At 38.6% G+C, this 18,453-nt stretch overlaps 1 protein-coding gene across 1 annotated transcript; it reads left to right on the top strand.

Moving 5' to 3' along the window:
• Positions 1–7,808: 7,808 nt before the first annotated feature.
• LOC110460380 (peritrophin-1-like) lies at positions 7,809–17,718 on the top strand. The gene is made up of 3 exons (XM_021513254.1): positions 7,809–8,037; positions 8,364–8,594; positions 17,338–17,718. Exons 1-3 carry the CDS (start codon positions 7,809–7,811, stop codon positions 17,595–17,597), a joined length of 720 nt encoding a protein of 239 aa, XP_021368929.1. The 3' UTR covers positions 17,598–17,718.
• Positions 17,719–18,453: the final 735 nt, after the last annotated feature.

Below are 18,453 nucleotides of genomic sequence, written 5' to 3'. Positions count from 1 at the left end.
CCCATAGATATGTATCAGGCTCCCATAGACATGTATCAGGCTCCCATTGACATCTATCAGGCTCCCATAGACATGTAATCAGGCTCCCATAGATATGTATCAGGCTCCCATAGACATGTATCAAGCTCCCATAGACGGTCCCTTAGATATGTATCAGGCTCCCATAGACATGTATCAGGCTCCAATAGATATGTATCAGGCTCTAATAGATATGTATCAGGCTCCCGTAGACATTATCAGGCTCCAATAGAAATGTATCAGGCTCCCATAGACATGTATCAAGCTCCCATAGACATTATCAGGCCCCCATAGACATTATCAAGCTCCCATAGACATGTATCAGGCTCCCATAGACATGCATCAGGCTCCCATAGATATGTATCAGGCTACCATAGATATGTATCAGGCTCCAATAGATATGTATAAGGCTCCCATAGACATGTATAAGGCCCACATAGACATGTACCAGACTCCCATAGACATGTATCAGGCTCCCATAGATATGTATCAGGCTCCCATAGATATGTATCAGGCTCCAATAGATATGTATAAGGCTCCCATAGACATGTATAAGGCTCCAATACACATGTATAAGGCTCCCAAAGACATGTACCAGACTCCCATAGATATGTATCAGGCTCCCATAGACATGTATCAGGCTCCCATAAAAATTATCAGGCTCCCATAAACATGTATCAGGCTCCCATACACATGTATCAGGCTCCCATAGACATGTATCAGGCTCCCATAGACGTGTATCAGGCTGCCATAAACATGTATCAGGCTCCCATAGACATGTATCAGGCTCCCATAGACATGTATCAGACTCTCATAGACATGTATCAGGCTCCCATAAACATGTATCAGACTCCCATAGACATGTATCAGGCTCCCATAGACAGGCATCAGACTCCCAAAGACATGTATCAGGCTCCCATAGACATGTATCAGACTCCCATAGATATGTATCAGGCTCCCATAGATATGTATCAGGCTCCCAAAGACATGTAATCAGGCTCCCATAGATATGTATCAGGCTCCCATACACATGTATCAGGCTCCCAAAGATATGTACCAGGCTCCCATATATATGTATAAGGCTCCCATAGACATGTATCAGGCTCCCATAGACAGGCATCAGACTCCCAAAGACATGTATCAGGCTCCCATAGACATGTAGCAGACTCCCATAGATATGTATCAGGCTCCCAAAGATATGTATCAGGCTCCCATATATAGGTATAAAGGTCCCATAGACATGTATCAGGCTCCCATACACATTATCAGGCTCCCATACACATGTATCAGGTTCCCAAAGGTATGTATCAGGCTCCCATATATATGTATCAGGCTCCCATAGACATGTATCAGGCTCCCATAGACATGTATCAGACTCCCATAGACATGTATCAGACTCCCCATAGACATGTATCAGGCTCCCATACACATGTATCAGGCTCCCAAAGATATGTATCAGGCTCCCATATATAGGTATAAAGGTCCCATAGACATGTATCAGGCTCCCATACACATGTATCAGGCTCCGTTAGACATTATCAGGCTCCAATAAACATGTATAAGGTTCCCATAGATATGTATCAGGCTCCCATAGACATGTATCAGACTCCCATAGATATGTATCAGGCTCCCATAGACATTATCAGGCTCCCATAGACATGTATCAGCCTCCCATAGACATGTATCAGGCTCCAATAGATATGTATAATGCTCCCATAGACATGTATCAGGCTCCCAGAGACATGTATCAGGCTCCCATACACATTATCAGGCCCCCATACACATGTATCAAGCTCCCAAAGATATGTATCAGGCTCCAATAGATCTGTATAAGGCTCCCATAGACATGTATCAAGCTCCCATAGACATGTATCAGACTCCCATAGACATGTATCAGACTCCCCATAGACATGTATCAGGCTCCCATATATATGAATAAGGTTCCAATACAAATGTATAAGGCTCCCATAGATATGTATCAGGCTCCCAAAGATATGTATCAGGCTCCAATAGATCTGTATAAGGCTCCCATAGACATGTATCCGGCTCCCATAGACATGTATCAGACTCCCATAGATATGTATCAGGCTCCCAAAGATATGTATAAGGCTCCAATAGATATGTATAAGGCTCCCACAGACATGTATCAGGCTCCCATAGACATTATCAGGCTCCCATAGATAAGTATCAGGCTCCCATAGGTATGTATCAGGCTCCAATAGATATGTATCAGTCTCTCATAGATATGTATCAGGCTCCCGTAGACATTATCAGGCTCCAATACACAATGTATCAGGCTCCCATAGATATGTATCAGGCTCCCAAAGATATGTATCAGGGTCCCATAGACATGTATCAGGCTCCCATATATATGAATAAGGTTCCAATACAAATGTATAAGGCTCCCATAGATATGTATCAAGCTCCCAAAGATATGTATCAGGCTCCAATAGATCTGTATAAGGCTCCCATAGACATGTATCAGACTCTCATAGACATGTATCAGGCTCCCATAAATATGTATCAGGCGCCCATAGATATGTATCAGGCTCCCATAGATATGTATCAGGTTCCCAAAGATATGTATCAGGCTCCCATAGACATTATCACGCTCCCATAGATATGTATCAGGCTCCCAAAGATATGTATAAGGCTCCAATAGATATGTATAAGGCTCCCACAGACATGTATCAGGCTCCCATAGACATGAATCAGGCTCCCATACACATGTATCAGGCTCCCATAGACATGTATCAGGGTCACATAGACATGTATCAGGCTCCCATAGACATTATCAGGCTCCCATAGATATGTATCAGGCTCCCATAGACATGCATCAGGCTCCCATACACATGTATCAGGCTCCCATAGACATGTATCAGGCTCCCATATATATGTATAAGGTTCCAATACACATGTATAAGGCTCCCATAGATATGTATCAAGCTCCCATAGATATGTATCAGGCTCCCAAAGATATGTATCAGGCTCCCATAGACATGTATCAGACTCTCATAGACATGTATCAGGCTCCCATAGACATGTATCAGCCTCCCATAGATATGTATCAGGCTCCCATAGATATGTATCAGGCTCCAATAGATATGTATAAGGCTCCCATAGACATGTATCAGGCTCCCATAAACATGTATCAGGCTCCCATAGCCATTATCAGGCTCCCAAAGATATGTATCAGGCTCCCATATATATGTATCAGCCTCCCATAGACATGTATCAGGCTCCCATATATATGTATCAGGCTCCCATAGACATTATCAGCATGTATAAGGCTCCCATAGATATGTATCAAGCTCCCATAGATATGTATCAGGCTCCCAAAGATATGTATCAGGCACCCATAGACATGTATCAGGCTCCCATAGACATGTATCAGACTCCCAAAGATATGTATCAGGCTCCCATAGATATATATCAGGCTCCCGATATGTATCAGGCTCCCAAAGATATGTATCAGGCTCCCATAGACATGTATCAGACTCCCAAAGATATGTATCAGGCTCCCATAGATATATATCAGGCTCCCGATATGTATCAGGCTCCCAAAGATATGTATCAGACTCCCATAGACATGTATCAGACTCCCCATAGACATGTATCAGGCTCCCATACACATGTATCAGGCTCCCAAAGATATGTATCAGGCTCCCATAGACATGTACCAGGCTCCCATAGACATGTATCAGGCTCCCATAGATATGTATCAGACTCCCATAGATATGTATCAGGCTTCCATAGACATGTATCAGGCTCCCATAGATATGTATCAGACTCCCATAGATATGTATCAGGCTCCCATAGACATTATCAGGCTCCCAAAGATATGTACATGTATCAGACTCCCATAGATATGTATCAGGCTTCCATAGACATGTATCAGGCTCCCATAGATATGTATCAGACTCCCATAGATATGTATCAGGCTCCCATAGATATATATCAGGCTCCCATAAACATGTATCAGACTCCAATAGATATGTATCAGGCTCCCATAGACATGTATCAGACTCCAATAGATATGTATCAGGCTCCCATAGGCTCCCATAGACATGCATCAGGCTCCCATAGACATGTATCAGACTCCCATACACATGTATAAGGCTCCCATAGACATGTATCAGACTCTCAGACACATGTATAAGGCTCCCATAGACATGTATCAGGCTCCCATAGACATGATCAGGCTCCCATAGACATGTATCAGGCTCCCATGGACATGTATCAGGCTCCCATAGACATGTATCAGACTCCCAAAGATATGTATCAGGCTCCCATAGATATATATCAGGCTCGCATAAACATGTATCAGACTCCAATAGATATGTATCAGGCTCCCACTCCCATAGACATGTATCAGGCTCCCATAGACATCTATCAGGCTCCCATAGACATGTATCAGGCTCCCATGGACATGTATCAGGCTCCCATAGACATGTATCAGACTCCCATAGACATGTAATCAGGCTCCCAAAGATACGTATGAGGCTCCCATAGATATGTATCAGGCTCCCATAGACATTATCAGGCTTCATTACACATGTATAAGGCTCCCATAGACATGTATCAGACTCCCATACATATGTATAAGGCTCCCATAGACATGTATCAGGCTACCATAGACATGTATCAGAATCCCATAGACATGTATCAGGCTCCCATAGACATGTAGCAGGCTCCCATAAACATGTATCAGGCTCCCAAAGACATGTATCAGGCTCCCATAGACATGTAACAGGCTCCCATAGACATGTATCAGGCTCCCATATATATGTATAAGGCTCCCAGAGACATGTATCAGCAGGCTCCCATACACATGTATCAGGCTCCCAAAGATATGTATCAGGCTCCCATATATATGTATCAGGCTCCCATAGACATTATCAGGCTTCATTACACATGTATAAGGCTCCCATAGACATGTATCCGGCTCCCATAGACATGTATCAGGCTCCCATAGATATGTATCAGACTCCCATAGATATGTATCAGGCTCCCATAGATATATATCAGGCTCCCATAAACGTGTATCAGACTCCAATAGATATGTATCAGGCTCCCACTCCCATAGACATGTATCAGGCTCCCATAGACATGCATCAGACTCCCATAGACATGTATCAGGCTCCCATAGACATGATCAGGCTCCCATAGACATGTATCAGGCTCCCATAAACATGTATCAGGCTCCCAAAGACATGTATCAGGCTCCCAAAGATATGTATCAGGCTCCCATAAACATGTATCAGGCTCCCATAGACATTATCAGGCTCCCAAAGATATGTATCAGGCTCCCATAGACATGTATAAGGCTCCAATACACATGTATAAGGCTCCCATAGACATGTATCAGACTCCCATAGACATGTATCAGGCTCCCATAGACATGTATCAGACTCCCATAGACATGTATCAGGCTCCCATAGACATGTATCAGACTCCCATAGACATGTATCAGGCTCCCATAGACATGTATCAGACTCCCATAGACATGTATCAGGCTCCCATAGACATGTATCAGACTCCCATAGACATGTATCAGGCTCCCATAGACATGTATCAGGCTCCCATAGACATGTATCAGGCTCCCATAGACATGTATCAGGCTCCCATAGACATGTATCAGGCTCCCATAGATATGTATCAGGCTCCCATAGATATGTATCAGGCTCCCATAGACATTATCAGGCTCCAATACACATGTATAAGGCTCACATAGACATGTATCAGGCTCCCATAGACATGTATCAGACTCCCATAGATATGTACCAGGCTCCCTAGACACGTAATCAGGCACCCATAGATATGTATCAGGCTCCCATAGATATGTATCAGGCTCCCATAGATATGTATCAGGCTCCCATACACATGTATAAGGCTCCCATAGACATGTATCAGGCTCCCATAGACATGTATCAGACTCCCATAGATATGTACCAGGCTCCCATAGACACGTAATCAGGCACCCATAGATATGTATCAGGCTCCCATAGATATGTATCAGGCTCCCATAGATATGTATCAGGCTCCCATAGACATTATCAGGCTCCAATACACATGTATAAGGCTCCCATAGATATTTTTTCAGGCTCCCATAGACATGTATCGGATCGGACACACACTAAATACAATGTACTCTATATTACCTGAGGGGATTGTAGAAAAGTTGTTTTAAATAACCACTAGGGTATAAAGCAATTACATTCCAACACGTTTACATTTATAGCCGTGAAGTTAAATTATGATAACTGATTTAAAATCACTGTATCCTTGCATGCTTCATACCGCTGTGGCAATAAACCCAGGTGCATATGATTAACAATTTGTCGTCACAGCGAAAAAAATATGAGCACTTTTACAGGACTCAGAATAAGTAACAACAATATGTAGTTTGTGTGTCATGTGAGCAAAGATGAAAATATGTGCTAAGACATCTCGCCTTTTACCAAGGCGGCCAAGGTTCGATTCCCCCTGATCGGACGTGAAAAGCACGCGGTCAACACTTGCGGTTTTCCGAGTACTCTGGTTTCCCCCCTCATTAAGATCCACCGCGCACTATCATCCAGGCCAACAAAAGTGATTAATGGAAGTTGAAACAACTTGTTTTATAATTGTTGTATAAAGAATAAAGTTTATATACCTATATCTCAGATTAGTATAATATAAACTAATAACGGTACCTAAAGATTCTTTTTATTTCAAAGGTAAGCAACTCCTTTTAAGTAAGCTCTAATTTCCCCACAAATATCCGCTGCCGGTTGAATGGTTTTGGAATCGATAAGATGTTCAGGACACACGAATAAAATACGAAGGTGGCAACAAAAACATTTGATTTAAATGATATCTAGTTAGATTAACGTAGCCGATTTATTTTAAGTGTTAATTAACGAATTAACCAATTATCAGGCGTCATCGGATGTACGTAAGCGACGTGACACAGCATCATTACATCTCAGTTATGATACATTAACTTACTTAAGGCCAACTTTCCAAACAGTAACACATAGTTCCCCGTTTGGCCAAAAAACTTTGGACGAAACGTAATAGATATCTACGTATCTGTGCAACAGTGTGTTCGCTGCACCGTTGTGTATCGATGTTATGGGTGAAACAGGGCCCGTTTGGCAGCTTTGATCCGTCGCGACACAATCAGCATTCTTAACTTGGCGCCTGTTGACCAATCAAGACCGCCGTCCTCGTAACCTTACGTACCCTGCCGTTGTAATTGTTTTACGTCTGACAAATGATTAAGCCATGAACGTAAATCATTTTTCACGATTTAAATGTGTGAATTGAAGTCCAAACCATATACAAACACGTCCATGGAATGAGGTCATATACAAAACATAGCTTTTAATTATAATCAGAACAACAAGATTACTTCATCGACAAATGTGTTATTTTAACAGAAATCTAGAAACAATTAATTCCATTTCGTATTCCTAATGAGTTCTCTCCCCTCCAGAGCCACAGCAAAACTCCATCGTACAGACATTGGGGTCAGTGCAGACATGACCTCTGCAGTCGGGTGTTTCTAAAACTTAACCATTTAGGGGATTGCGCTTCATAAAGTTTGCTCGTAAAGTGTGTGCCTAATTTCAGTTTTTATTAAATCATGTACCTCCTGAAGGAAGTTGTTTCCCACCCGTAATATTTGAAATAATCACTTTGTTATTCATCCTTGCTGATGTTATGTATAAAAGAGCGACGACTTGTCCGTAATGTATTACACCAGCCCGGGCCACCCTCTCCCCTACACTGAATCCAAGCGCACGATGTTCGCCATGTTGATGCTGTTCGCTGTTGCCGCTCTATTCGCGGGGGTCCGGGCGGACTCGCTGTGTCCTCAGACATCCTCCGTCACCTGGGTGGAGGACAAAGCTGACTGTTCTACTTTCTATATGTGTTACCAGGGACGTCATTTTAAGTATATCTGTCCGTCTGGTCTCGTCTGGAATCCGGACAGTCGGACGTGTGTTAACAAGGGATCACCCAACGACAAATGTACGCTATTTAACTATGTAGTACTTAACATATAAGATCTGGGCTGGGTAGAGTAGTTGTTAAAGATCGGACGTCCCGGGTTCGAATCCCAATCTAATTATTAGTATTTCCGTATCAATATTAGACATACACACATTGACTTAATCTGTTTGTGTATCATGCTTTAAGAATCCGTAATAGTCTACTAGTGTTCTATCCATATATATTTGGGATTGTACGTGACCGATGATAGCGTACCTTATGCTGATTGCGTGAGGATAGACGCCATGTTTAGCTATTGAGTGTGGTATAAACGAAAATAACTGTTTGAACTTTTTACGTTTAAGGCACGACTCCAGCTCAAGTCAGAATGCCGTGTCTGTCCGGTAACAGCACTCGTGAGTCGCACGAGGGGAACTGTGCCAAGTACTATGAGTGTGGTGTGACCCGGTCCGCAGGGGCGGGCACCCCCACCCTCATGGAATGTCCATATCCCCTCCTCTTTGACGATCAGAAGATGCGTTGCGAGTTCCCGGAAGTCGTCAAGTGCGATAAGCGAATCGAACCCACGGATCCATGTAAGTTTGTAGTTGTTAAAATTACATAGAATCTCTAAAATATTGCATACGTAGCTTTTCTGTAAATAATACAGAATGTGCATATTTTTCTTGAAAAAAAAGGAAACCATCTAAATGTCAAAATATGGTATTAAAAAGAAATTCTATGCTGCTTACTCCGTCTGTATTACTTCGGATGCTTTGTCATACCATAGGTCAGGTGCTTCTTCATTCGGTCACGTGTCATCCAACACGTGTCACACACACACTCACACACCTTCATGTCATAGTGATATATATAATATCCAGACTGTTCAATAATAGAGGTCTCCAGTAAATTCAATCATTCAATTATTATATTATAATCTCTTAAATCGTTCAGTACCATTAAGATAGTATTGGACATTAGTTAAAATAAGTTCATTAATATCCTCCGACAGGGTATCACCTGAAGTTAGCAGAGTTGAATTGGAATGACCAATACGGTCATGAATTTCAAGAATTAAATACCTAGAATTAGAGTAATTAGGAAAAGTAAAATATTAATGACAAATATTTTCACCTGGTGAACCACAGGTACAAACTGGATCTGGGATAAGATGATCTATAAATGTATGATGATTCAAGTCACTTGCATCATTTCTTTATTGGCACAAAATAATATTCAATTTTCGTGGGCTACAATTTTTAAAAGTATCAGAAATAGCATCAATAGGATTAGCTATAGTATTTTTAAGATTCCTTTTGAAGGAACTTAGGCTAACTGACCTGGTCAGCGAAGGATCAAGACTATTCCATGCCTGCATGGTCTTAGGAAAGAAGGTTGTATTATAAATATTAGTTCTTGACCTTGGGATATTGAAAAATCTGTGGTGACGCAGGTAATGAATAGTTTGCTGTTGATTAATGAAATGATATTAAACAAATAATCAGGGGTTAAATGATATGTAATTTTATATATTAAAATTAATTTGTGCTTATGACGCCTAGATTCTAACTTTTCCATGCCAGTTTCTTCATATAGTTTATAATGTGAAGTACCACTTCTTAAACCAGTTATAATCTTCATTGCATCAATCTGTACAGATTCTAATAAATTTGATTCACCAATAGTGCAATTGTCCCAAATGGAATCTGAATATTCCAAAACTGGTCTAACAAATTAATAGTATCCACTTTATGTTTCAACATACGTAACAAATTCAGCCGTTTAAATGCTTTATTGTATATATTATTAATGTGATCCCCCATGTGCCTTTTGAATTAAATATGAGTCCTAAGTGTTTATGTAATAAATTTTCTTGAATTACTTGATTATCAAAAATCAACGGAGGGTGAACCATTTTTTCTTACTTACAGTTAGTGTAACTGTTTTATTAGGATTGAATTTTAATTTTCCGTTGTTTTAGCCCAAGTATCAATAGATTCAAGGTCGTCATTTAACTCCGCAGTTGGTGTTACAATGTCATCATCAACAATAACATAGATAGAAGTATCGTCAGCGAATGATTTTATATTGGTATTAATTTCATGAGTTATCATTAATAAAAAGTAAGAATAAAAAAGGGTCCAAATACAGAGCCTTGTGGAACACCAGCAGTTGTATGTTTAAATGTAGAATTATAACCATCAAAGTTAACTCTTTGTTTTTGTATCAGTAAAACAACTTTCAAACCATTTATACAAATTACCAGATATGCCATTTTTTGAACTTTTACAAAAGACCCTTCTGCTAGACCTTTATCAATGTTATTCCTAATTAAATTATGTATTGATATTAGTTGATTGACTGTAGAGTCTCTAAGTTGAAATCCAGATTGGTGCTCACTGATAATATGATGTTTGGTTACATAATTAAAGACATTCTTAAAAGATATTTTTTCTAATATTTTACTTAAAATGGATGTAATGGCAATTGGTCTATAATTATTTGGATCATCAATAGCTCCTTTACTTTTATATAGAGCATTAACATAAGCAGGCTTCCAGGCTAGAGGAATAGTACCAGAAGTAATTGTTTTATTAAAGATAATTCTAAGTGGTAACATTATAAAAGGTAGAAGATTTTTTATTATTTTAGGCGAAACATTGTCAGGCCCAGGAGGTTTATTATCCTTAATTAGCTGGACTTGATCAATTATGTCGTGATCTGATATAACAATTTCACCAAGTTTGATATGACTAAGGGGAGGTAAATCCATATCAGAATTGTTAATATTAATAATATCATCAACAGAGTTTGAAATAGAAGTAAATACATTATTAATAGCTTCTGCTTTATCCAACAGATGAATCAAAGTATCATTACCAACTTAAAGAGGATGAGAAGTTTCTTTTTTATTGGAAAGACCACTTATGGTCTTATACTTACTAGGTGGTACTGTTTTATCTACAAGAGAGTTTTGAAGTTTCCTAAGATATGTATCTTTAGCTTTTCTAATAAGGTCAATTACACTATTTCTTTATTAGTATGTTTTGCTATTTTATGCAATTTATTATTTTTCCTTAACTGGGTTCTTATTTCATTAGTCATCCATGGTTTATCATTTGGCTTTATTCTTATTACTTTACATGGAATATACTTTTCAGTAAGCAAGTTTATTTGATTTATAAGTATACTATTTATCTCGTTTACATTATCGTTATGTCCAATCAATATATTCCAATCAATTGCTAGAAGACATTTATTTATTTCATTCCAGTTAGCTTCACTAAATTGAAAAAGAACTATGTATGGTTTTGGCCTCTTTTTTTGGGCCAAATCCATCAAAATTAAAAATCTTCAATAGAACTTTCAAATTAGTGTTTCTTAATACTTCCCTGGTACTATTATGTAAACATTTGTTTGGGTTTTCAATTATGGCTGCCATGGTAATCAGTTAATATTTGCATAAGTTAATGAAATTTGAATATTCAGTAAATTTTGACAGGTTTTTGCCTAGTTTTTCTCTTAGTTACCATAGAGCGCACTCTTAAACAAACTTTATATTTATCCTAAAGATGTATTACAGGTGCCTGCACATTATCCTTTGATTTTGAGTTTGTTCAAGCATGCGCTCTACGGTTTCCAGGAGGAAAACAATGCAAAATATGACAAAATTCACTGAATATTCTTTTTTTTTCTAAGGGCCTGTTTCCAGTAATGTTAATTCTCCATAGGAGCCTGCCCCCGTATAATTTCTTATCTAGCTCAACTACTGTTTTTTTCTTTTCCGAAGAATAATTTTACACCTTTCCGACACCCAGATTTCATAATTTCAGTGAAAATGTATTTTTATAAAGTTGTCAATTTCAGCATCAAAGACATAAGTTCGTAAATAAAAGAAGGTTATCTCGAAATTGTAATTCGCAACATAGTATAAATTTCTTTTGATAAATATTTCCAAAACATCGTGTTTATTCATAAAACATAAAAAAAAAAATTTTCGGATGAAAATGCACTTGCAGAGACACAATTATGAAGAAAAATGCCATAAAATTGCAATTTTCTCCCGTTATATAGTTTTGGATGCAAATTTCCATCAGAAAATCGGATAGAGCTTTACTTGTTTCATATGTGTACCAAAAATCAGCTAATTCCATGTGGTGGAACGTTCTCATATCGCCGCCTGAATGTGGTTGTAAATTGAAAGAAAAGGGGAAATGAGTAACAACCTTGTCTGAAACCCTATTATATAGCTTATTATATACAAACTTTTATATTGAATATCAGAGCGGATATTTTCATGACAGTTTTATGATGTGTAACGACTAAATAAACAGTATCGATATAAAGATTTACACTGAGGACACCCTGATACATGAATACTGTTCTATCTCAAGTTGTCCTCTTCTGAATTTTCTGATCGTGTGGCCTTGTACATTTATCCGTATCTTCTTGTCTTTGTCTATACGTTTACGGAATCATTGACTCGACGCTAGCTATTCTTGTCTCACTTTCCTTGTTTTATTGTCCCATCTCCAAAGCGTTGTGGCTCTGTCAGGGTTGGGACCCTGACTTGTCTCACTTTCTTTGTGCCTGCCGACCACGCCACATCGAATAGATAGATTATCCATATGAAATACTTTATTTTGTTCTAAGTAATCAATCAATTCTGCGCTTCTTGGAGGTATTGAATGTGATTTATTATATTGTCTTGTTATTTTGTGTAATTAGTTGTTCGTTATTTATCACACATTTTCGCATAATTGTACCAAACTACTAAGTATTAGCTGTTTACAGCAATCATCGGTGGCTTGCTATTTTGTTACTTTATCGACGCTTCATAAACCAATCGTTATTGTTTCAAGATGGAGGGTAAATGTGTTGGAGAAGGGTGTCAAGTATACTTCAAGAAACGTAGTGGCAATAAGAACAGAAGTGCACGCAATGTAAATAGTCCACAATATAAATGGCTCCTAGATACGCTGGTGCAACAAGGATTGATGTCAGCAAAGGAACAAGCACTTATTTGCCAGAAGTGCTACATGAAGTATCTTCGGAACAAAAATCAGCCTGAACCTGAACCCGAGCAGAACCAGGAAATAGAGGAAGAAGACGACTCCCCGTCCCATATCCTGCCGTTGCTGACCCTTCATGATCTTTTGAATGGATCATCTTCACACAAAAAATGCTGTCTCTGTCTTGTTACCTTTGCAAGAAATGGAACAAAATCATCAGTCTTACCAAAACGTGCAAGACATCACCTGATCTATTCACACAAACTGTGGTGTCCCACCTCATCCCGCGTCTGCTCCATTCACCTTATTGGTAACGACTTAGATCCGTCTACAGAGGTTGTCCTTGATGGTAGAGGTTCCTTGGAATCTCAGTTACCATCAAAATCGTCCGAAATCATTAATGACCTCCTAGAGGTGTCGCACGTCCTTTCACAGAACCAGTCTGCGTTTACAATAAGCTTTTCTTCTCTTGATGACTCGGCATGCATGGCCTGGACAGGTTGGTCCAAAGATCAGTTCCTCGAAATCCACTCGCACTGTTCCCCATATCTTTCATCTGGTATATATACCAAGACTACACACGATGCTCTATTACTGTTCTGGGTAAAACTGAAAACCGACATTTCCTGGAGTCAGTGTTCTTCTCTTTTTGGAATTTCCAAGTCAAGTGTGTCCAAAACTTTCCACTCCATAGTACAGGCATTAGACACATCGATAGTCCCACAATTTCTAGGTCCGGATCACTTGACAAGAGAACAGTTGCTCGGGCACAATACTGTCTTTTCAGAAGCATTTTTTGGAGATAAAGCCACTGCCATATTAGATGGCACCTATATTTATATCCAGAAAAGCTCCGACCACAAGCTCCAGAGAATGTCCTACTGTGGCCAGAAGAAGAGAAACTATCTCAAATTCATGAGCATCGCCTTACCAGATGGCTACATTCTGGACACAGTAGGACCATTCACTGGCAGCGAAAATGATGCTACAATTACAAAAAAAGTCATGGACAAGCTAGTTACTTGGCTACAACCAGACGACAACGTTGTCGTTGACCGAGGTTTTAGAGATGTCCTACCAGTTCTCGAAGCCTCTGGCCTCAATGCTAGCATGCCGTCATACCTGAAACCCGGTCAAAGTCAACATTCTGACGTCCAAGCAAATCTTGACAGAACTATCACCAAATCGAGGTGGATTGTGGAATCCTATCATGGTCGTCTGAAACACTGGACGTTCTTCCGAACGCAATTGGTGTCTAACAGCTTTATCAATGTCATCGAGGCTTTGCTTCGAACCGTCACAGCCTGTCTGAATGGTATTAGAGGACCGATCTACCAGAGATCTCCAGAGAGAGATGCCAAAGATAGGCTAATGGTTAAACGTATGAAGGACCGTTTGACAACACCGAATGGTTTAGCTCCGAGAGTTAAGACAGATCCGGATCTATCTAGACGGGCAAGGTCCGAGTTTGTCAAGATGGATGCATCTTCCGTACTGTTTCCCCGTCTCGATCTTGATTACTTGAGAACCATTACGTGTGGAACGTATCAGATATCTCTGGCTCCTGGTTACATCGCCGAACATTTAAGTGATGACGGAGACTATGAGGTGTGGCTTTACCAGCACTCCCCAGACCTTCTCCGATGTCAAATACATTCTCGACACAAAAGCCAAACGAAATATAACGTTTGGATACGGTTCACCGTTTCACCCGATGTTGAGGCCCCAATAAAGGACTACTACTGCCAGTGCCCAGTTGGAGAGAGAACGATGGGAATGTGTGCGCACATCTCCAGTATCTTGTACTACCTTGGGTATTACAGGACGCTGGAAAACCCTCGACCATTACAACCACAGGTAAAGAAATTCCGACAAAACTTGAAATAGTTTTCCATGCGGCAACGGAGTGCATATGTCGAAAGTATGTTTGGGGCTCGATATGAAAGATCCCCGTTACCATGTGACTAACCAAACTTATAAATATAGGTATTATACAATCGCCCGTAGCTATGAACACTCCCGTAAATGCGAAAACCAACCAAAATCATAAGGAACACGTTTTGTTTGTTGTTCTGTCTATTTGTCAGCCAATGTCTTCAACCACGGGGACTTGTGAAGTAGCCATCTTGGATTTTTTTTATGAAAAAGTGTTTCTCTCACTTTTTTTCATATCTGTGTACATATTCTCAACATACCGAGCAAATACTCTCGTTTTTTTGTTAATTATCTAAAGAAAGTCGAAAATCGGCAATTCAACCATAGGCTAATTCAACCCAACATTTGAAAATGTTCCACCACTTACATTTTGATGATTTTTCCTCTCATCAATAGCATATTACGTACTGTTTAATAGGATAAAAATTGGTTTGCATCCAACGCCCATAAAAGGGTGTATTCTCTAAAAAACACAGTTTTTGTGTCTAAAATGTTATCATCGAAAATGGCATTTTTGAGATTGTTTCTTCCATAAAACAGCCAAATGGCGCGATGGAAACATGATTTTTTGTCACAATCATGCCATGAATGTATTCTTTACGGTGACCATCATTTGATTAGATTTTCATTGATATTTTACATAACATGCACATTTTATCAACACTTAGACAGCTTCTGAAAGGTACAACTTTGAGGAGCCATAAAAAACAACCCTAGTGTCCTAAATCTTTATACTTTATAGAATTGTGACCACAACGGCATGGGCAATGCACCACCAACAGGAAATTTGAATCAGAGAAGGGGCCGTTTTGGAAACCGGCCCTTTATGCAATTTTGAACAAAAATTAGAAATACAAATAAATATGTTCATGACAGTGTTTGGGAAGAATTTAAAATAAAAGAAACAGTCATTTCAAAGTTCTTTTAAAGGTTTTGAATTTTGATGCATTTGAGGGCCAAAATAGGCCCAAAACATACGTAGTCCTTTATTTTACAAACGATTTTACTTTTAATACTTTGAAACATAAATTCATAACAATAGGAAAGTGGTCACTACATAGCGGTAATATAACCTCTGAACTCTGCGCTATGTTTAGGTTGTTAACATAGAATATGTCAATATCAGTTGCTGATGTATTAGCTATTCTTGTAGGACATTGAATGATATTTTGTAGCTGATATTTAATTAAAATTGTGTATTAGCAGAAAGAGAAAGCATATCTTGGTTAATATCACACGTGATAATAACATAACAGTTTACATTAGCCATTACTCAATTAAATTATTAAATTTATTCCAGTAAGCAACATTTGGGTTTGGAGGTCTGTAAATACAACAAAGAAAAAACATTTTGTTAGATGATCTAATTTATTAGACAATATTTTCAAAATCAACTGATTCAAGATCAAATCTTCTTGTAGCATGAATGTTATCTTTTGTATATATCATGACACCTCCACCTTGCCTCTCCTTCCTATCATCTCTAAAGAAAGGTAAGGTGTAGCTCTAATTTGAGATCAGTATCATTGACAGAATCATCTGGATGAGTTTCAGAAAAACAGATAATGTAATTTTCAAAAAACTCTCCTTCAATAAGTTCAAGCTTGTTACGCAAAGAACGAACATTAAGATGAAGAATCGATATATTGCTTAATTCATATTTATCTTGACAATTGGGACCCGTGTTTACATGTACATCACCTGCTCTCAATATAAGAGACAATTGAATAAATTTATAAAACATGTCATTATCAAAAAACAACAAGTAAGTAGATCTGCTGAGTGTCGCTTTCTCACACATACATACACAAACCATACACACTGAAACATGGTATTGATATTGTTTAAACAGCACACAACTTCCTGAGGGAGAAACACGATTACTAATATTTGACCGAGCTAAAACATCTACTTGGATATATATAACATAAACAAGGACAACTAATAGAGAAAATAAATAATAATAACAAAATTGTAAAAAATAAAAACAAAAATAAAAACAAAAACCAATGATATATCATATCATTAAAGAGTCAAAATACAAAAATTACAGTGTAATTGATATATTGAATAGCACCAATGTCAGTTGTTATCATATATTCATGTAAATTAGGTAATGATAGAATATTTCTTTAATCCCATGGATGTTAAATCCAACTATCAAATTAAATTCATTATATAAAGTAGTGTATTATATAAAGTAGTGTGTAGAGTTGTTACAAACTAACAATAAATAGTTGTATTGAGTATGAGCAAATTGACAGAGCTATATCTAATTGATCATATGATAAATAGGAAAGGGTTATCAACAAGTCAACGGCCAGGTGATTGTGTTTCATATTGTGCCACATTTCTTCATTTCTCGCCTTGATTTATTTTTTATTTTTAGGCGAATATGACGTCAACAAGTGCGACGAAAGTGCAGACTGTCCTCCGTGTTACATACGTTTTCCGAGTTGTAAAGGACTTCCGGAGGGTCTCAACGCCTGGAAGGGCAAAGAGTGGACCCCACATTTCGTCGTGTGCAAAAAGGAACGTGTTGTCTATACTGGAATGTGTACAAAGTCGGACGTCGGAAAACAGCGGATGTTTAACCCGGATGAACGGGCATGCGTTGAACCATTGATCCTCACTTTCAAGCAGCCATAAGAAATTGCAGGCTCCATCGCCGCGATCTTGTATCGGCAACAGACGTAAAGTGTCACGTGTTTCCTCCAAATGTGACAGTTATTGTGCACGGATTTGGAAACAAAAAAAAAACTAAAATAAGAACAGCTGAAAGATAGTTATTTGTTTTCTAATTCAAACCGTGACAGCTGGTGAAGCGATATTTTTTTCCCCTGTGAATCTCGATCAAACTACGTGTTATGTGTAACTTCAATGATTAAAGATGACATCGTATTCTTCTTGATAGATTTATTGTTTTTGTCTTGAAAACTGACTAATTATTTACAGCAGTGTGTCTTGTTCTAATGCATTTGTTCACAATGTCAATGTCTAGTTGTAACATCATGCCTTTTTTTCGTCAAGTGGGTTGAATCCATCATGCTATGATAACGGAAGAGTGTTTTAGCGACCGGGACAATCGTATTACTCAGCCCTGAAAACTAGTATTCTTTTCTCTTTTTCAGTATATGTTTAACAAGTCCAAAAGGGTTCAGTCTCTTATATTCCGTCTTTTCGTATTGCAGAGTTATCTGCTCTTGTGCGCTGGTATTAATTGTTACGTGATTAGTTTGTGTGAGAAAATTACGTTGTTTTCTCAAATATTTAGGACGTTACTCTCACAAACAAATGACGTTACAATCAATACCGGCTCACAAGAGCAGATAACTCTGCAATACGAAAAGACGGAATATATGCATATTGGACTTTTTTTTTATAGATAATAGAATATTTCTTCACTTCAGCTGTAAGACAGACAAATTGCAACTGAGGAATTCTTAAATCTCTAGTAACTGTATTTAAAAAAACTGATCTAAGTTGTAATGGTAAACCCAATGTT

The sequence above is a fragment of the Mizuhopecten yessoensis genome, unplaced genomic scaffold (genome assembly GCF_002113885.1).
Source record: "Mizuhopecten yessoensis strain PY_sf001 unplaced genomic scaffold, ASM211388v2 scaffold10377, whole genome shotgun sequence".
Classification (NCBI taxonomy): Eukaryota; Metazoa; Mollusca; class Bivalvia; order Pectinida; family Pectinidae; genus Mizuhopecten; species Mizuhopecten yessoensis.
Note: the sequence above shows the minus strand (reverse complement) of the source record. Positions and strands in the feature narration are given on the sequence as shown.